Consider the following 22,455-nt stretch of genomic DNA (forward strand, 5'->3'; position numbering starts at 1 on the left):
AATAGCATCAGTAAGCCCTCACTTATTCTAATTTTCCATTCTACCTTAACTGCTGCACCATTTAAGCTGGAACGTTTCTTTCACTCTGGGTTGTCAGCTTTGTACATTCATCATCATTTTGCTGTCGTTTCTGGAAACTTTGTTCAGCTCAGTCGTTTTGGTTTCTGTTGTTGTCTAAATTCAATTCAAATTAGAAGTTGAAGCTCCCAAAAATGATCAAAAATGATTATCTTCAAATATAAAGTTTTTTTTTAGTTTGTTAAAACTTTTTCAAGTACTTCTAATGCACTACTATTTGTTTTTATTTGGAAGGGTAAAAAAAACACAAAACAAATCTTAATATACAGCCACACACTACGAACATGCTGTCATTAAAAGGCTATATTACCGCTACCATCATTTTTGGAGTTTAGTGTTGAAATGGCCATAAATTAGCTCAACAATGCAGACTGACGTGTTTAGGCCTCAAAGATTACAACTTGGGACTTGCTTTGAGACTTGCCCGTACTGACTCGGGACTTGACTCGGGACTTGAGTGTCAAGACCTGAGACTTACTTCTTATTTGCAACTTAGTGACTTGTTCCCACCTGTGCAAGCCTGAGATATCTGTGCACGTGAAGACTGAGTAATGTTGAGTAATGAAACACCATCTGCCCCATTAATTCTCTATGGGAATGAGGTCATGCCGTCCGCTCTGATCCCATCTTTACACGAGCAGAAAAATGTGAACAAAACAGCCTCACAATGGCATTGTCATGTTCGGGTGTCATGTTCTTCACCCCTCGCCGTCTTCTTCTCAGTTTTCTGACCTTCTCAGCTCTCCAAACAAAAGGCCAGGCTTCGAGTCCTCTCAGCGGACCCTGTGAGCACATCGCGTGGCAGGTCAAAGGTCGTAACGGGTCAGGACTCAGTGCTCTGGTGGGACACAGAGATTAATGAGGATGACCTTCCTCCTTTTCTCTCAGCACCTTCCCATTCACATGTAGCACGCAGGTTAGCGCACTAGCACACGTAGCATCTATAATCCAATTGAAGCTACAGTAGTGTCAACTTTACTTTGTTAAGCAAAGCGTATTACTGCTTGCGTATTTAAGGGGGGGTTGTGAGAGTGTTTGTGTGGAAGTAAACGAAGCAAATGATGTTTTGGACATTTCCTAATCCATCTTTTTTGTGTGTACACATTCTGATCATCAGAACCAAATGCACCACATATTTTAGCAGAAAGAAAAAACATTGTCACGAAAGATGGCTTATATTAGGTGTTTCCAATCTTTTGAAACTCACAACCAACACAACTAACCACAAAAGCTTTCAAGGCCCACAAGGAGATTTAACCGGCCCAATCGTTTCAGATATAACACAATAATCAATAAAACCTATTGAATTTCAAGTGGTTGTATAATCATATATATTGTATAAAACACCAAAGAAAACCCTACCATTTTGTAGCCATTTATACATGATGAATTAATTACATATTATCAAAAAATAGAACCATTTTGGATTGACTTAAACTGAAAATATCTAGAGTGAGGTCCAAAAGTCTGAGAACACATTGAAAATCTAGGATGTTTTCAGTTAAACCTGGAAATAAACAATAGGAAGTTTTAGAATCTTAAAAAAAATTAAAACAAAAGTTATGACAATTCTATGGAGCCCTGCTGGTGACATCCTGTATAAATAAAAATAATGTGGCCATGACGTGGGAACAAGATAATTAAGTTGTGGCCATGGCTTAGTAAGGCATGGCAATAAGATAATTAAGCCTTGACCACAGCTTAATAAGACATGATCTCATTCCCATGCCTTACTAAGTCATGGCCACAACTTAACTATCTCATTGCCACGCCTTACTAAATCGTGGCCACAACTTAACTATCTCATTTTCATGCCTTACTAAGTCATTGCCATGCATTAGGATCTCATTCCTACGTGGTAATACAGCATGGTGAATTAGTAAGGTGTGGGAACGAGATTATTAAATTGTGCCTATGACTTAATAAGTCTTGGGGACGAGATCCTAATGCATGGCCATGACTTATTAAGGCGTGGCAATGAGATAATTAAGCCTTGACCACAGCTTAATAAGGCATGATCTCATTCCCACGCCTTACTAAGTCATTGCCACACATTAGGATTTCATTCCTACGCAGTAATACAGCATGTCTACAGGATGTCACCAGCAGGGCTCTGTACAATTCATAATATTAGGTTACATCACTAAAAAAATTGTCCTGCTGCCATTGTGGTAGGCAAACTGTAACTCTGATTGTGCTCTGATAGAGTTTGTCTCCTCACCATTACTGCAGCCATAACCCTGCAGGTGGATGAAGACCAAGCAAAATAGATCAGAATGACCATGAAAAAGATGGTAAGATATGTGGGTTCTTTAGATGCAGTCTCCAGAAAACACTGCAAAGAGAAAATTAGCTTGATTGGTAAACTGGATCCATACAGTGTGCATAAGCTTATCTCCAGAGTTCAGAAAACGCAGTGTGTGAGATTTTACAAAAGCTAATAAACACGGCTACCAAAACTGCCTCAAATAAGCTCTTACATAATAAACACAATTGATCTGGAGTTGGCTTCTTATTTGAATGTTCCGTTCCACCCAAAATCACTTAAATTCAGGTGCCTCATACATAAAAAAAAAAAGAGCTTAGCAAATAAGAAGCCAATATCATATCACAAACAATTTGTAGTTTACCTCAATGAATGATCCTTAATCAGGATCTTAAACATTCGCTTGGAAATGTTTACCCCCCGGAGCTGCTGGACAGTTAAATGCATCTCACTGGCCGATCTAGCGCTGCGTCCCAAACCATAGACTTCTGTACCTCACCTTCTACACTAATGAGTGCACTTCTAATGCTGTTACAGTATTTATACTATTTAGTGTGCTAGTATGTGGCAGAAGCAAATCTCAGCCGTTTAGCTTTCTTTTGTTATCAGCACAGCAACAAATCAAATACAGTCAAGGCAATACACTCAAATATATCATTAAATTAATGCACTTTAAAATAGGTTTTAAACTGAGTTTATTATTGTCTGTATTATTGCTGGATCGGTTATACCTTTGTTACCTAATAACAAACTGCTGCTGAATGAACTTGAAGTTGCCTACCAAAATGGTGGCAGTGCAGTTGCAAGACGTCATCACTACAACTGCTATGAATTAAAATGAGGAATAAATATTCTAAATTCAGCAATACTTCTAGGTCACTGTTCAAATTGAAGCTATGTGAAATTGACTATGTTAAGGTCTTTATATAAACGGTCAGATTTGTTTTAGTCTTATTTCTTCCAGTAAAGCTCATGTTAAGACGACTCTGAGGTGGATTTGATCTGTAGATCAGAGGCGTTCGCACAAACTTTTGGAGTCCATATAGCTTGAGTGCATGCTGTCATTAAAGCAAAAAGGGACGCACCAACAAATACTGAGAAATTCTGAAATTCATGTAAACATTTCAAAGATTCTACATTTTATTCAGATTGTAACACTGATAATGAAATTTGTAATGGAAAAAAATGTATGAAATTAGAAAGGAATGTAAAATATGAAGGATTTTCACTAGTGGTCTCAGACCTTTGGACCCCACTGTATTTATTAATATAATATTATTAAGAGAATATTAGAGATTATCTTGTTGGATAATAGAGGAAATGACATGCAGCATTTTTGAACCTATGAATGTGGTACAAAGTCACCGTAATGGCGCCTGTATTTGGACAGCATGCTTTTAAGGTGGAAACTAATTGGTAGCGAGGCTGAGGCTGCCTGAGAGCGCATTGTGTGTAGTCTACTAAACATAAAGCGTTCTGACATTCACAGCAGTGCTTTGTAAACATTATTACAGTGATAAACCTCTCTCTCTCTCTCTCTTTCCCACAGTTGCCCTGAAGAACCACAACTCCAGTGGGGCGACTGCCAATGTTGGTAACTATGACAACGGCAAAGCTGTGGGATTTGCAGGCCATCAGATGCCAGAGGGTGAACTCCTACTGCAGGTCAGAGCATTGGGCTTGTTACTGCACCGCTGACCCAGCGTCAGCCTATTTGTGTGTGGGAATGTTTTTGTACATTTTCAGGACTAACATGTCCTGGCTGTGTAGAACAAAAACAGGGAAAACAGGGATAACCTACAATGTCAGGATCAAATGAAACGGTTAAGGTGAGAGTTAAGCTTAGAAAATTGTTATTACATAGATTCTATACATAAAGTAGCCTATATAAGGAACATTTATCGACTATTCTCTTCATCTCATTCATGAAACTTTCATACGTGTACAACGTGGAAAAGAGTGGAGATGTAGGCGCAAATGATGAATCAGCTTCAGTGCGTGAAATCAAGTGCCAGCCAGCCAGCACCTCATTTACATTTAATTTACATGAAGCATGCCCTAATTCATAGCACCAATAAAATAATAGCGCTCAGTGGCTCATGAGCCAATAGCTGTTATTTCCAGTCATCATAATTTTAATACTATAAAGTTTGGTCAATAGTGAATGCACTGCTCCCCCTAATGAACAAACTTTATAGCATTAAAATTACGATGATTGGAAAGAATAAAATGTGAATTAAACAAAGTTTTTTTAAGACAGTAGAATGATGTGATTGTGTAGTGTAAAAAAACATATTTTAATGCTGTATCATTGCAATGTATGACACTAACTGTGCTTTGTATTGTTATTTTGTGGACGGAGTCAGTAGTATAAACCAAAAGCACAGTGTAATATGTCTTTAAATGGAACATGGAATAGTTGCAGCATTTGTTTATACCAATGTGCATGTAAAATGAGTGCATCCACTTTTGCACTGCACACATTATTAGAAATTTTGTTATTTAATATTTTTGTTCTGATTACTGCTATTTTTTCAGGTTGTTAATCTGCAATGCTCAAATTTACACACAATTCTACCATGTGCAAGTTTGATCTTACAGATATGCTAATGGTGAAATTCATGCATAACAAGACTGTTGGTGAAATTTGCATGTTCAGGTTTTCAGATTTGACCATACACAACTGTGACTGCTTTAGGCACTAAGCTTCAGTGGCTGTTGGTGTAGCTTCACTCTATTAATTGCACTTTTTCAAGGCTGCATTATGTCGCTGTGTTCGTATGTATAATGTGACTGAATGTAAATCAAATATTCAGATAAGTTTAAGTGCAAACAGTTACACGTCTAATTTATTATGCTCTATTGACAGGCTTTGAACGGCTTTGTGCTGGTCATCACTGCTGAAGGAACGATATTCTATTCCTCCCACACCATCCAGGACTATCTGGGCTTCCATCAGGTAGTGAGCCCCACTCTCCAGCGGGCCACTTTGTTCTTCACACATGAAGTGATAGTTTCACAGTTTGGAGAAAAATTTAATTTACATAATTGTTCTTCAGTTCTTCAGTGTAGTGGATCAGCCAAGACATGTTTAGTGTCTCAAGTTTGCTTCTTGAGCTACATGGCGAATCACATACCTGCCTCAAATCGTATTGAGCTGTTAAATACTAGTGTTTGGACCCCTAACTAGTCTCAGGCAGCTATTTCTACCAGCTCCTCATGCTTCATCCCTTCTAAACGAACATGGCGATGGACAAGCAAGCATGGAGATGCAGCTTGATCATCTTTGGGGATTGTAAATTGGCTAAACAGTATTAAATGTGGCAGCTTCATAATGTCCTCCAGTATTTAGGACATGTTTGCAAACAGGAAAGCTCTTGTGGCAGTGGATCATCTGCTCGCTCATTAAGAAAGCACTTCACATGACATACACATTAACATATGGCCTCAGGGTCATTCTGTAGCATGTACCGTGTTGAGCGGGTTGTGGTCATTCTGAACAAATGCTGCAGTGTGTTTGTGTGGGAGTGTATAATGTGGACATTAAGAAGATAAACGGAAGGGATTTGGCTTGTATGTTTTTAAATGAAGGCCTAGAGCTCGCTGGTGGCTATTATGTGCATTATTTATTGAATATTCAGACTGTTACAAGGCAGTTGTGTCAACTCGCCTCAATGCTGGTATAAGGACCTGCTTTTACAAAGAGTGACTCTAAGTAGAGCACCATAAATTCAGTCTCAGTTGCTTTTTTTTTATTGAAAATACACATCTTTGAGTTGCAGACAGATTTAGATCATTAGAACAGCTATTACTATGATTAAACAAAACAGATGTACTTATTGTACTACCAAAAGGGGGAAGTCTCAGGTGTTTTATTTATTTTACTGCATCTGTAACCCCACAGAAATCTCCATTATGCTAATCCAGGTAGATGTAGCGCCAAGGTATGCATTTATAAATGCTTTTGCAGATGCAGATTTGTACACTAACCATCAAAATTTGAGAATCGCTGTTAAAAAAATTTGGCAATGTTGTCAACAATATAAAACCAACTTGTTTGCCAAACAAATTGTTCTACTATGCTTGTCCTGTATAATTTCAAATAACTTGTAGCACACTATAAACCTGTAAATAAAAAAAAAATGAAATGTTAGATGTTTCCAGAATTAAGCCTGGAGTCGTATAAGATACTAATATAACTGAGAAAGCTGAATGGCTGCAAGAATTACACTGTAATAAAATTAAAATCCAGAATTCATCATATTTCAGAAGTGAAGATCAAATCCCAAGAAACATAACTTGACCCAAAAGCTTGAGGCCAGCATGCTGGTGCAGTGGGTGGCACTGTCACCTCACAAAATATTGGATTTTGGCATCATCCTATAATTTCCATATTGGTGCATCAATATTAGACCTCTGATCAGGCTTAAAATTTTGGTTGATCTGAGCTGAAACACATCAGCAGCGAGTCCAACAAACACCTGTCTGTCTTGTAATGATAGCCCTGATTAAATGACCATATGGCAAAATAAATACATTAGATCATCATTAGATCCTGGATAAATGAAATAAAAAAATAACATACAACACATGTATTCATCAAGCATTGCTGCTGAAAAGCATTCCAAACGTTTTTAGTCTGGATAAGCTCTCCATACTGCGCTGTTTTCACACTGTGCTGTGCTGAAAGAGTAAGAAGTTATCCTTCACCTGTTTAACTGTAAAACTCTGTCCTATTTCTTTGCATAGAACATAGTACATATTTTAATTTGTATGTAACATATTGAACATACACCATATGAAATTCTTTACAAACAAATGATGTCCTTTCAACTGCACTATTTTGTACTTTCTTGAATCGATTCAAGGTTTATTTCCTGACAATCCTTTTACATCTAATGAGCGTAGGTGCTAATCATAAGTGGGTGACTCCAGCATGCCAGATTATAAATGTATTGAGGTATTGGAAATAATAATAAAGGAAGGAGTAAATCTGTTAAAAGTCGGAGGCGGGCTGTGAGAACCCCAATATGAAATTTGAACCCAGCCTGACACTTAGACCGACCGGTCACTTCATTAAGTACACCTCCCTGTATCTACACTCAATGCCCATTTTATCAGCTTCACTTACCATATAGGTGAACTTTGTAGTTCTATCATTAGACTGTAGTCCACCTGTTTCTCTGCATACTTTGTTAGCCCCCTTTCATCAGGACCCCCACCGGACCACCATAGTGCAGGTATTATTTGGGTGGTGGATCATTCTTTGCACTGCAATGACACTGACATGGTGGTAGTGTGTTAGTGTGTGTTGCACTGGTACGAGTGGGCCATACACAGCAGTACTGCTGGACCACTGACCATTGAAGAACAGGGTAAAAGGGGGCTAACAAAGTATGCAGAGAAACAGATGGACTACAGTCTGTAATTACAGAGCTACAAAGTGCTCCTATATGGTACATGGAGCTGATAAAATGGACAGTGAGGGTAGATACAGATCCACACCACACACATACAAAAGCCCCTTCAGGAGATCAGCTCGTGCTTTATGGGGGGATTAGAACCCATTGAGGGGGATTGCCTTCAGTTTAATGGGCTAAGGTGGCCTGTCCTGATCTGACCTCATCTAACAGCACTTTCAACTCAATGCTCGGCGAGCAGGCTACAAAAGTAGCTAATTGTGATTTTTCTTACCATTGTTTCTGTAAATTAAGCTCCAGGCCTTTTTTTTATTCATTTGTCCAGGCTTGAGGTTTGAACACTGTTACCAAGCTCTATGTTAAATTTTCCCACTTAAAACTTGTGAAGACAACATTCTTTAAATAATATGTTTGTAATAGACTCATTCATCTGTAATGAATGAAAAGCCTAATGTACAGTTATAATAATGTGCTATGTTCACTGACAGCTGGTGTTAACTGGTATAAATATACAGTTTCGGTGCCTCTATATATTATAAATAATTTTTGATTTTTGAATACTGTTTATTTGCTGAATTTAAGGCATGGTAAGTTTATTTATATAGCACCTTTCATACACTGACACCATTCAAAGTCAGATTGAGAAAAGATCATTCAAATTTAAATTGAAAAATATAACAAATTTGGGGAAAAAAAGCATAAAGTGTGGCCTGTGAAATATCATGGCACATTTTAGATCTTTATATTTGTTTTTTTTTAAACTCCAGTTCTGGAAACTTATTTTAAAACCTATTTTCCTTTGACTTTCTCCTTTCTTATGCAAGCAGATTATCTTAATATTATATTATATCCTATCTAATCAGAAATACAGTCCTATGCAAAAGTTTATGCTGGTCAAATTCCATGCTTTGTTGATTTTCTGAGAGAACGCACTTTTCATGCACATTTTCATGCACATTTACTGTCTATGGGCTGAATTTAACATATTGGGAAAAAAATAAAACATAAGCTGTGGCCAATGTAAAAGTTGTGCCACATTTTATATTTTATGTTTATTTTTTTCCAATACGTTAACCTCAGCAAATAGATATTGTTTTTAATCTCTCTCTCAGACTGATGTCATGCACCAGAGTGTGTCTGAGCTCGTCCACACAGAGGACCAGCAGGAGTTGAGGAGGAACCTCCACTGGGCACTGAACCCCCCAGTGACAACAAATCCAACATCTCTGGAGCCTGGCCAAGGTAAAAAGCCTTTTTATGGTCAATAATTTAGATAAAATAAAGCAATAAGCCATGAAAGACCATGCCAGGGAAGACCAGGGAAAAGCAAAAGCTGTCCAGAACTTCAGCCCCAGCCCCTCTGAGTTTTCTCCCCACAAGAGGCCATACAGTGATTCACGGTTAAGGAGTGTTGTTAGATATGACATGAGTTAAATGACAGTAGCGCACAACGTCGAGTGGCTTATTTCTCGTATAAAATAGCAACAAAATACAGTATAAAATACATCAATGTTCAGTACATAAACTATTATTAAAGTTAACCTGAAATCAAAATGGACCTTTTTATTTTTATAGTTAATGTATTCTTCAGTCCAAAAAATCTTCAGCATATTTAAGCACATTTTATCACACCATACCATTTACAAGACACAATTCCTGTTTTTTCATAATCTTTGATTTAAGCACAGTGTCTTTTGCTCTTCTGATTTTTGATTATGTCACTGTAAACCAGCGAGCAGGAATGAATAATATTAAACAATAATGTTTTATCTCCATCACCTATCATGGAGAGAAAATGTTCAGCTAGCGCAGAGGCTCTCCTTGGTACTGTGTTATACTGAGAAGTATGCAAAAAGTTCCCACCCCTTCTCAAATGATATGTTGTTAATTTTGTGCAAATATGTTAAGACATTCTTCTACAGAGAACATACTTAAATATGACTTTTTTATGAGAATTCCGGAAATTGTAGTGCACAACTTAGATTTTGTTTTTAAAACTTAAAATATAACAAGTGCCATAACTTTTGCACAAGCCATAATTTTTTTCCTCAATATGTTAAGTTTAGCAAATAGACAGTAATTGTGCATTAAAATGTGCAGAGGTGTTTCCTGTGTAGGGGATATGTTAACTTATCTACACTTAGAAAATCATCAACAACATGGGATTTGACCATGAGTGTACATCATGGTACTGAATAAAATAGTGCTGTGACTTCTGATTCACGTTGACTTTAATTATAATCAGAATAATTTTTCTGCCAAGCAACAAAATAACTAGACTTATTAATACAGAATTGAGTTTATATGTGTGTTTATTGGTTATTATTGCTGTATATTAACAGCTTTTAGAACTGGATCTTGTGTACTGTATAACTTATAGTATTTCTATACAACATGCGTTTGTAAGTTCCTTGTACGGTTTGCCAGCTCCAGTATGAACCCATAATGGAATTGAACAGACAATCTAATTAGTGATTCATTATTCACTCTGTAAGTATTCTGAAGTTAGACTGTCCATAACAAGCCTTACTCAACAAACGAACTGCAGTTCTCAGTATAGCAGTGCTGAAATGGTAGCATGTGATTTTGTCACTGTTGGCTGACCACTGTCACATGGTGTGCTAAGACTGGTGATGAGCCTAGGGGCTAATTACATAAAGACTTTGCAGTAGCAGAGAGCCTCTCAGGTCAGCCTAAGCCAGAGAGTTCATAACAGTACTGATAACTATAACAGTACTGATTACTATAAGCAAATCAAGCCTTCTTCTAGCACATCGTCTATTCTGTTTTACAGAACAATGTAGAACAGAGGTGCACTGCACTTGTCAAGTGAAATGATCTCAAATCTAGTCAATATTTCTAATATTTCTCATTCTGAGATTATTGTAATATTATTTTTAAATTATTTTACTTATTTTTGGACATTATTTACTTGTTTTAAGTGATTTTTTTACTGTATTGGCAGATAATTTAGCTTGTTGTCAGAAATAAGCTTGAAACAAGCCAACTTACCTGCCAATATAGTGGGAATTTTATCTACTGAAATCACAAGTAAATAAAGTCAAGTAAATAAAGTCTAGAAATAAGTTAAATAATCTTCTTATAAAGTTGCAACAGTACCAAAATTTTAGGTATATTTACTAAATTTAAGATTACTTCACTTGCCAAGGTAGCATTTGTGGGTCCTAGAGCGCAGAATCTTGCACAATTTGTTGACTTCCCTGTTCGAGCACACCTTATTCAACTCATCAGCTAATTGTCAGGTTTTGTTGGTGGGCTAGAGCAGGGAAATCAGCAAACTGTGTTTGACAACACCCCTGTTGTAGAAGGTTCAGCCTCTGTAGTATACTGGGCGTTTAGCATGGTTTCAGAAGCTCTAAAGCCTCAGTTCATCATGATATGTAGGCAGTTATTTATGTAAACAGTAAGAAAAAAACACTTATATTAGAATAAATACAAATAAATAATAAAAATAAATTGTGTAAAAACACAAACAACAATACAAACAATGCCCAGAAATGCTTAGCGAATCAACCTTTCATTAAACTAAATGAGGCTTGCTGGTAGTGGAATGTACATATATGCAATGGCTAGAATTTGTGCTCTTTTCATTATTTTTTTCTATAAAAAGACATGAATAAGTTTGAAAGCAAGAATTTCTTGTTGATTGGCTATGTTTATGCTCATTTGTATTTATTCTTTATGTTTATCTGTCTTTACTCATACTTCTTCTAAAACACATCTACTGCCAGCACCATTTTCATGGCTGCATAAGAGTTTTTCTCTGCACTGTGCACATTATTGCTTAATTCCTTTATTCCTTAAAAAGTATGAGTATCTAGTACTAGGTTATAATTATAAAATATACTGGTAAATAAAGCTATAATTTTTGTGTACTATAATCTGAAAGGTAACACAGAGAAATCCATCAAAATAAGCAACTATTGAGTGTTTAATTGATATTTGATTCTGACTCAACATCTTTCATGCTCAGATGCGCATGGTTCAGGCTCCTCCCAGGAAACCTACAGCCCTGAGCAGCTGCCTCCTGAGAATTCATCGTTCTTGGAGAGAAATTTTGTGTGTCGCTTCCGATGTCTCTTGGACAATTCTTCTGGATTTCTGGTAAGGTTGTAGAACATAACCAAGTGGTCTCCAACCCTGGTCCTGGAGAACTACCTAACTGCCGGGCCTAATTCCAACCACAGTTTGCCACAGCCGATCCACCTAATCAACCTCTTTCCAAGTCCCTGATTGGCTGGATCAGATGTATTAGAGTTAAGTAAGGGGTGGGACAGGAACTAAACCTTTACCTGATAACAATGCATCTTGTCATCGTATCAGTTAATCTGTCGAACAATCTGAAAAACACCATATGGCATCTCTATCTGTTTCATTATATAGTCATGTGAAGCGCATGTACATGTTCTCATATGCATCAGTACTGTCAAAAACAAGCATTTCATGATCAAAGCTATCATCTCCCAATACTTTCAGGCTCTGAATCTCCAGGGTAGGCTAAAATTCCTGCATGGCCAGAACCACTTTGGAGATGACAGAGCCAAAACACCACTCCAGCTGGCACTGTTTGCAATTGCTACTCCACTCCAGCCACCCTCAATCTTGGAGATTCGGACCAAGAACATGATCTTCAGAACCAAGCACAAACTGGATTTCACCCCCATGGCTTGTGATGCAAAGCAAGTTGTGTTCAATCTTGTCATAACTCATACAATCACCAGTGTAAATGACTGGCAAAGCTTTTTGTTTGATCATATTGAGGGGAAGGACTTTGTATTAATTTTATTAAAAAATATTTAATATATTATCATTTTTACATTGCTATACATTACTTAAATCTTTATATTTTCTTTCACAGGGGTAAAATTGTCTTGGGCTACACTGAGGCTGAGTTGAGAGTTCGGGGGTCCGGGTACCAGTTCATCCATGCGGCAGATATGCTGTATTGTGCTGAAAACCATGTTCGAAGTAAGGCTCTATTTCAGAGGTTCCCAACCTTTTCTGACTCACTGTCCACAAAGCTGACCACAAAATCATCTGCGGCCCACAAGATCATTTAAAATGAGAAGAGAATACAATAGTCAATGTAGGGTATCAATTTTACTTGATTTCACATAATGCCAAACAATAGACACTAAAAATAACTGAACATTTTCTAACTGACATAATGAGCCGATGTTGTTTGGCAGCTACCAAGTGTTGGATGACATACTGGAAAAACAAAAGTTGCTTAAGGGTATCTGGCTGAGTTCAAGTTTAGATGCAGATTTGTTTAGCCTCCAACTGACGGCATACGTTGTTTGGCTTCAAAGCTTTATTTGAAAAGACCTCTGAGCATTTAGCACAGAGCAGCTTTAACTCAGTTCTCAGACACTTGAATCTGAAAGGCCTTTACACACCGAATGCAATTTATTTGTGCAGTATTTTCAGATGACAGTAAACAAAATCAAACACGTGTATAACTGATAATATCTTGCACACTCAATGTGATTTTTTTGAGTGGTGAAAATACACATTAAATTTTTGCACTCTGTTAGATTTTGGCTGGTGACAAAAACTCACTGACCGATTACTGTCATCTCTGCTGTTGGCATGATGGCAGCTGCACTGTTAAAAATGAGAGCACAGCTCAACTCAAGATGGTATAGTAACTGATTACGTGGCTTTTCTTGAGTTGACTCAACTTGAGGACACAAGAGTTCACCCAACTCAGACTTCTAAGTTGAGTCTAGAGTTGTCTTAATTTTTTAGTTCTGCATCTCAGTTAGGTAAATAAAAAGAACATGTTTTTTACACTTAACTCCTCCTCTAGCCAGGGCTCTTTCCATCACACAATCCTGCTAGATATTTTTCCTCTTGGATATCTCACTTACAGGTGGCTATGACATTGCTGGGGCTCAAACTCACAACCTCATGTTGGGGTGACATCTTAGTCCACTGCACCACACAGGAACATGCAAAGCAACTTTTTTTTGTGTCTACAAATGATTAATACACTGGAGAAAATATTTGTTGTTTTAACTTTAAAGCATGGCACAGTCTCATGTGGTGCAACTGTTTAATAACTCATCCCAACATCAGGAGATTGTGAGTTTGAATCCCAGCAATACCATAGCTGTCCAGATCTGGAAGCCCAAGAGAAAAATATACCAGATGGGACTCTAGATAGAAGGAGTTACGGCTATTTTTTGTGTGAAAAATTTCAAATTCAGTTTTGTTTATCTAACTGATATGCAGACCTAGAAACAGTAGCTGGGATAATTTTTGACTCAGCTAACAAGTTTGAGTTGGGTGAACTCAAGTTGAATCAACTCAAGAAAAGCCATGTAACGTGTATCATTTTAAGTTGAGCTGACTTCTTATTTTTTACAGTTTGTGCCTCAGCAACCAGTTTTTAACAAACATCCAAGCTATATCCAAAAGCTATCGTAGTAGCTTAGAGTTCCAGCTCTAGAATGAGGTTCTGAAACACTGTGTGCTCCTTTTACTTTTCGTTCATCATTTGCCCTATTTTGTGAGGAGCATCCCACATCACACATCTTTGTCACCTGAAGACAATATGACCAATTATTTGTTTTTTGTCGCTGCGCGCTCACTGCTGTATTTTCCTTCGCTATGGTTAATACTTTGCTTTCTTGGTTTCCTCAATCTGAGATATGGTGGCTGTTTCATTTGTGGGTGGTCCATCTTCTTTTGAAATATCTGTTTATAAGCATTTATCCATGACAGGTGAGCTCCATATGATTGAAAAGAGAAACACTACTTTTACTTGCACTGAAAATGTAAACACAGCAATCACTGTGCCTGATTAATAAATAACGTTGGTCTAAATATGAGGGTTTTTTGCACATAAATAATTAGTCCCATTTAAAATAACCTTCGGTTAAATGTCTACATATTGTTAAACAAATTTGTGGTTAAATAAAAGGCCACGGCTGCCTAGCAGTACCACTGTAGCCCACAGGTTGAAAACCACTGCTATATTTCACTTTATCATGCTAAAAAAACAAGACCACTCTGGTCTCTATTCAAAATAGGCCACTATATCACAATTCATAGTACTTATTACATGTTTTGCATAGATAATCATTTCAATTCATTATTATTATTATTTCAAAATGAAATGGTCCAAAAGGATCTCGATATTTAGCTGAAATATAAAAAGTGGAACAGAAAACAAACAGTAACTAACTATATTATTTTACACTAAGTCTTAATCAAATTAAGAGTACCCAAAATACTGCCAGTCCGAAGAGGTCATCAAGTTTGGTGTCCCCCAGCCTCTAGTGGAAGCACTCACTAGTTTATCCCAAGTAATCCCTCTGGATTATGTGGCAGATTGTGCAAGTCTGAAGAACAACTAAGAAATGGAGACAAAGAACATTCTATTAATCTTCGGACGTTAGCAAAACCGGCTAATTCAGCGGTTCCAAGAACTGCATGTAGGTTTCCACGTTTCAACATGTACACAAATTGCATATAGAGAAGACCTGATGGTCATTTGTTTTACCTTGTATGGGCACTTCTTCTGGCTAACGTTTTCAAATTCGTACTTTTGCAGTGATAAAGACTGGTGAGAGTGGACTGACAGTATTCCGGCTCCTCACCAAAGACAACTGCTGGAAATGGGTCCAAGCCAATGCAAGACTAGTATACAAGAATGGCAAACCTGATTACATCATTGCCACCCAAAGGCCACTTCTGTAAGTCAACTGTCATCAATCTAACTTTGCCTACTTTAATATAGTCATTGTTTTGTTGCATTTCAAGAGGTTTCCAAACCATAATGGTCTTACAGGGAGTAATAAATTACATGCAAACAGGTGGTCACTATGGTCTCTCCTGAGCTTGTGCCACATTGCAGTTTGCACTTGATCTGTCTGGACAAAAGGTTATGTTACAACACAGAAGAGTAACTGTCTTTTCTTAATTTGTCTCTAGGGAGGAGGAGGGTGGTGAACACTTGAGAAAACGCTCTATGCACCTTCCCTTTACATTTGCAACTGGTGAAGCTATGCTGTACCAAACCAGCCATCCAGTAGCAGGATTTAATGAAGTTCACCAAGGAAATGGAAAGATCAGTAAGTCAAAAAAGGGGCGGACTGATAAATCCTCTGAGGAAGTTCTGGATCCTTCTTCACTGCTTGGTGCACTGATGAGCCAAGATGAATCTGTTTATGTGTGCCAGCCAGCTGTGGAGACCAAAATTACATTTCAGAACAGCTTGTTTGGCACATTGGAAGCCCTACCTTGCTGGTCTGAGAGTGACTCTGGGATTCTTAGGAACTGGGATCAAACAGGTAATAACATATTGGATCCAGAGCCCCCTGACACAAGTGCTGACCCACTGCTAGCCACCTTAGATTCTTTATCCCTAAGCAATGAAGTTATTGGTGATTCAGAGGACTGCTCCAACGGAGAGCTGTTTGGAGCTCTGGAGGGTCTCGGATTAAGCGCGGAAGACTTGGAGCTGCTTCTTCTTGATGAGCGCATGATTCAAGTGGACATGGACCCAGATCATGTTCCTACTCTTGACGACCTTCTCACCAATGATGAGATACTGTCTTTCATACATGACTCGCTTGAGCAAGAATGTGAGATGGAAAGCCAGTTACCCTCTCCAGTTTCCATGACTATGACCACCTTGGTGCCTGAAACCTACACTACATCAACACCTAATGTGCACGTCCCATGTATACCTCTTAGGCCACCACCTTGTGATCAGAGACCCATTGTCCACCTGTCCCAACAGATGCAACTGCATCTCAGTCTGAGACACCCTCCACCAGTTCCAGACACCATGTCCCAGCATGGCAACCAGTCAAAGAAACATTTGGAAAATGGACTTGCACTCCATACTGTGACCAGCACCAGGACACTAAGCGGCCAACAGGCTGTTCCAGACAGCAGTTCCTCAGTAGTTAAAGTTAATGCCAAACAGCTCTTTCATTTACAGCAGTACTGCCAACAGCAACACCAGTGGCCTAGACAACAAAGCCAGTCTTCTCAGTCCCACCATCCCATCACTGAAAACTGTAACATTAATGGACTACACACTGTCAATTCAGGTAATCCTGTGAACCTAAACCAAGAGTATGGCTTCTGTTATGACAATCAAGCACACACAACTGTCAGTGTCCCTTGCCTTCACAATGGACACACATCAGTTCACACCCAAGTGGACGAATACAATACGGCTGACATTTCTTGTATGAATTTTGTAGACAACGGACAGTTGCCTCTGGAAAATAGAATTCACGAGGAGACCACACTTCCTTTGCATCAAAGGGTTGATCAGAAGGAGCAGCTGGCCCAAATGTTGTCTAGTTTTTCACAGCATATCCTGAGTGTTGGGCAGACTTGCGGACAGCTGCCCTCACAGGACCCTTTCGGAATGTTTACCTCAGAGCCTCAAGACTCTCAACAGAGCAAGGTAAGAGAAAATAAACCAAGGGCCTTATTTACGAGAACATAGTGCAAAATGAGGAAAGTGTCCTAATTGTACAAAAAATTTGAATAAATGCAATTTCATCAGGCATGTGCTACCGTTAGATGTGTTGCCGTGATATCCAATTAAATCAACTCCTCTCTTCCACCAAAATTTCTTCATAATTAAATGGTTTAGATCTACACAAAGCACAGAAGAGTGGTTTGGTGTGAATTGCTCCGTTCTAGAGAAACTTACCGAGTCTAAATTGTTCACAGTGGTGCTGATAGGAGCCAGACATCCACCTCTAAAAGCTCCCTCACTGAAAGTTATTACATGAAATGGTTATGAATATGCTGCCTGATGCCTGAGACACTGTTTTACAATAGTTTTCAGATTTCGGCCTAAAATGTATTTTTTAAAATCTATTCCTGTTGGAGAGATGCATAAGGTAAAATAGTTCCCAAAGAAACCTTTTTTTTTCCACTAATGTTGGAATGGGATGTTGGGATAAGTTATTTTCCACTATTTTCCCATCATCAACATTCCATATAAATACTCAGATGTGTAAGTTCACTGGTGGCTTTGGATAGTAAATAAAATGGCTATATTTGTGTTGTAGACATGGTGATGCCTGGTTCCTATCACCACCACTGTAAAGAAATCTCTTTAATGAACCATTTCACCCCAAACCACTCTGAATGACTTTATTTACATGTTTACATATAATAAAGGAGCATGTAAATGTACAGTTGAATTATAGAGAATTTTTGAAAAATCTGTGTAATTTCCCTGTAAGAGCCGAGTGTGCGTCAGCAGCGCAGCATAAGGACATTTTCCTAACAGCAGGGTAAAATCACTGTAATGATGAATGGACCAATAGAAAAGCTACTTGGAATAAAACCTCTTTATATTAACTTACATTCAAAGGTAAGAACATTATACCTTCTTCTGTAAAATTAACATTTTGAAGATACCTGTTTTTCTTTGCACAGTGATTATATGTACATCTTAAATTGTAGGTGCCTCTATTTCAATGTTTTCTAATTAAAGTCAATGTGAATCTTCATAGCACGTTTTCACTTCCAAGGGAAACGCGGTAAGACCTTACAGGAAAATAAGAATTTGTCATTTAAATGGTATGGTATGGGGAATCACGCTAAATATGACCAGGCAAATGAAGGTAAAGCTGACTTTAGTGGTTATCTTGTCAACTGGTCCTGCTGACAGAAGCTATGCTGGTCTGTCTTTAACAAGCCATGCTTACTATTCTCACTGTTGGCATTCATGCGAGTGCTCTGTAGGATCACAAAGCCTTGTCTTGTTTCAGAGGAGGCTATGTTTAGGAGCAAACGCTGCGGGTGGAGTGTATCTAGGGCCGGCTTATATAACTCAACCAGAGTGGATGCACAATGAAAACAGGGTCATTCTATTTCAAATCTAGAGTGAACACATTATGAACTGCACATGCAACAGTCTACTAGCTGACCAATCGAAGGGTCAATCTCGTGTTTTCTGCCAATTCTGGTGCTGTTAATTGATCACACTGAAGCACAGCGGTATTCAGAAAACAAGTACCAAATAAGGTTTATTTTCTTTTAAAACCTTTAAAAATGTTGTACTTGTAAATGAATAATTATGAATATATAATTCTAATTATGTCTGTATAGACCTGTATAGATTTGACTAATTATACAGGGAGATTCACTTGAAAGAGGCCCTGAATATTCTGTTGTAACTCCATTAGGATGAAGCAATCTGAGCCAAAAAAATACGCTACATACCTTGCCGTATGTGTAATCGATTGCATTACATGCAATGCTGGAAGAGATCTCCGTTTTCTGCCAGACACATGAAGGGGTACAGGGTTATGCACCCGGAAGTTGCAAACAGAGGTTAAACGTCGCGCCGGCTGTCCGGCGCCTACCTCATTGCTCCAACGCAGGGGCATCCCGGCTTGTTCAAAGCTCCATATATTGAGGAGCACATTGCACGTTGTTTCATTCAGATTGCTTCATCCTAGCGAGAGTTATTACAGAATATTCAGGACCTCTTTTGAGTGAATCTCCCTGTATAATATAGATTTGATTTATAGTGCACCAGTCATTCTAATTCTGTTGTATTACAATACTTGTTTTCTTTGGTGAACATATATAGCGATGGTTGGTGTTATATAAGTACAAACTTGTCCAAACCTAACTGAAAATACATACAAGATATTTAAACATATCATCCCTGTCTGAGCAAAACCTTGAATATCCATTTTTGTTGTTATTTTTATTTGTGTTTTTTTTTTATGTCCAAATTTCATGGTAAACAGACCAATAAAATGTTCAATGGGTTCTTTTAACTCATTTTTCAGTCTAGGAAAATAGCAGAAAATGTATTTAACAAATACGTTTTTAGTGTGTCAGATTTTTGCCTTTATTACAGCTTCCATTCTTTTCAGGAGACTCACTTTCAGTTTCTCAAAGAAATCTGCAGCCACACCTCCAAAGTTCAGTCTTAGAAGTTGGTTTAGCATTTTCTGCTTCTCACCATTCAAGTAATCCTAAACACATTCAGTGATGTTGAGGCGTGGACTGGTCAGTCCATTGTTCTGAAAAGAGCAGCAGCTTCTTTGTTTGATGTATTTCTTGCCTTTTCTCAGTAAGAGCTTCTTGAACAGCTACACATCCTTTGAGACCCATAGCGCTGAGTTGTCTTCTCACAGTGGAAGGATGGACAGAAACACCTGTGGATTTTTTCAGATCTGAAACAAGAGTGGAGCTTGATTTTTTCCTCTCTCAAAAATGAAAGCTTTAAGTACTGGGACAGTTTTGGTGGTCTACCAGGTCTTGCAGGTGTTTGTTAGGAGCCCCATTTTCTGTAGCTTTCATTTTTTATTTCATTTTTAATTTTTGAACTGTAGCTCTACAGACTGTCTTCTTCCTTATAGTAGTGAGTAATGATTATGGGTTATGGATTATGTTAACATTTACAGTACTGTGGAACAAAACAGATCAATCAAAACAAGTTATGTCAAGTTCGTAAGACATTTCTTTAGCATAGAGTACCATCACTCAGAACACATAGGTTCATTAACTCTATTAATGCAGAAAACATCATGATATTGAACTTGATCAGTATCACCCAGCCATAATTAGAATGGTAAGCAGGCATATTATATACCTGACTTTAACTTGCTGACATTAGCTAAATACTAACATAGGGGTGATTAAATAATGTGAGGCACCATGTGGGAATGTGTCATTTCCACTTAGTACAAAACGTTATTTCATTTCAAATAGCTAATATGAAGACAGAAGGAAATAAGTACATGCAGCTCAGCAGATTCACCATGTGTGCATTCCTCCCTTTTTCTCCTGTGACCTACAAATGCGCCCCGCTGCAATGACCTAAAAAGCGGCTGACTGACAAGCGGGGGGATGCAGAGAGGAGAGGGATGGTAAAAGAGCGAGGGTGAAAGAGGGGACATGTCTTCAGTGACAGTATATGAAGAAGAAAGTACGCTGTCAGCACGATTCAGAATGCTGAACACACTGCACCACCTAAAACAAATAAAAGCAGAGGAAAAGTGAGAGCAGCTAGTTTCCATAGTTCCATAGTTTCCACAGAAATTATGGCTTCCTAGCAGTTCTGCAGCGCTTCTGTGTTGCTAGCGCTTCTGCGTTGCTGGTACATTGTGGCTGTTCCAACTTGTTAGCAAACTGTTAGGAAGCCATATATAGTGTGAAAATGTTTATATGTATAGTAAGATTAGTTTAATTAGTTTCTGCCAAGCTCTGACTGGCAATATTGGCAAAAACAAATAAAAGTTTGTCTAAGCCTGATTAAAAAAAAATACTTTTGGACCATCTCCATTGGTTAATTCCTCATGAAGTCTTACTATATATATATATATATTTAAACATTAAAGTTAGCATTTATATATATATATATATATATATATATATATATATATATATATAGTATCTCCAAAATGATAACTTTACAGGAGAAGGAAAAAACCTACTTTACTTTTAATGTAAGCCAATGGAACCAATATATACACACACACACACACACACACACACACACACATATATATATATATATATATATATATATATATATATATATATATATATATATATATAAAACATAGTACATTACGTATACATGTATACATACATACATATGAGGACCAACAGAGATGGTCCAAAATGACATATCTTCCTTAACCTCCATTAAAAGTTAAGAACAATTTTACACAGTGGGGTCCAAAAGTGTCCACTGGTGAAAATGCTTCTGTCTTCCATTATTGTCTAATTCAATACAATGTTTTCTATCACAAATGATATTATCAGCATCACAAATCGCATAGAATGTTCACATGAATTTCAGAATTTCTTAGTTTTTGGTGGCTTTCTCCTTTTTGCTGCTATGACAGTGTGCACGTGAGGTGCAGGATTCCACAAGTTTGTTTTTGTGCAAAAAAAACAATGTACTCATCGTGCCACTGAACCTGTATGTTGTTTGTTGTAGGTGAACAGTGGGCACATCCCCAGTGGCACCTGTGCAGCTGGCGTGCCAAATGGAAGTGTGGTGGCACCTCCTAGTGGCATTCTTCAACCTGAGTCCCTCTCCGGTCTTCCAGATCCACAGACATCAGGGTTCATCCTTTGACAGCAGCACAGCGGTTTCTGTCAACAAGAGATTAAAGAAACTTGAAATGGATTAAAAGTTCCTTCCTGTCCTTTATTTAGCAGTAGTGAATTTCTGTTTCCACATCATTACTGTTATCCAGACGACTGTTACCAGATACCGCGTCCTTACATCCTCATTCATTTATGTCAATTATGTCTTTAATCAATTGTTTACGATTGTAATTGTTAGCGGTATTTGATTGCACTGTAGCTTTTTGTATTAGGACTGTTGTTAAAATTTACATAGTAATTCCTCCTCACTAAGCAGAACAAACAGACACATCAGTTGTGCTGTTAACACTGTGTATGGGTTAGAAGTTTATTTTTTTAATTCATTTTTTGTTGTCTGATTATAGCTCACTTTAAAGTGCACAATTTAACCCAATAATATAACATAACTGCCATTTAAACTGAAACTACAACAATGGCACACTGTTTCCAAAGGTTTCCCTACCATTTAATGGGACATTCCGGCCTAAAATTAGCCCTTGACATGTTAATTGTCCTGTTATGCACTATTCTGTAGCTCATCACTGTATCCTTCAATCTCAGAAT

General features: G+C 37.8%; 1 protein-coding gene across 1 annotated transcript in view; it reads left to right on the top strand.

Moving 5' to 3' along the window:
- Positions 1 to 22,171, top strand: part of LOC118801540 (aryl hydrocarbon receptor-like) — a 44,831-nt gene extending 22,660 nt beyond the window's left edge. The window contains exons 3-11 of the mRNA XM_036561871.1: positions 3,894 to 4,009; positions 5,214 to 5,303; positions 8,877 to 9,006; positions 11,759 to 11,889; positions 12,262 to 12,464; positions 12,644 to 12,753; positions 15,347 to 15,488; positions 15,727 to 17,218; positions 21,740 to 22,171. Of these exons, the coding sequence (XP_036417764.1) occupies positions 3,894 to 4,009; positions 5,214 to 5,303; positions 8,877 to 9,006; positions 11,759 to 11,889; positions 12,262 to 12,464; positions 12,644 to 12,753; positions 15,347 to 15,488; positions 15,727 to 17,218; positions 21,740 to 21,880 (2,555 nt within the window). The 3' untranslated portion in view covers positions 21,881 to 22,171. The remainder of the gene's footprint in view (positions 1 to 3,893; positions 4,010 to 5,213; positions 5,304 to 8,876; positions 9,007 to 11,758; positions 11,890 to 12,261; positions 12,465 to 12,643; positions 12,754 to 15,346; positions 15,489 to 15,726; positions 17,219 to 21,739) is intronic.
- The last annotated feature ends 284 nt before the right edge of the window (positions 22,172 to 22,455 follow it).

This window comes from Colossoma macropomum, unplaced genomic scaffold (assembly GCF_904425465.1).
Source record: "Colossoma macropomum unplaced genomic scaffold, Colossoma_macropomum, whole genome shotgun sequence".
Classification (NCBI taxonomy): domain Eukaryota; kingdom Metazoa; phylum Chordata; class Actinopteri; order Characiformes; family Serrasalmidae; genus Colossoma; species Colossoma macropomum.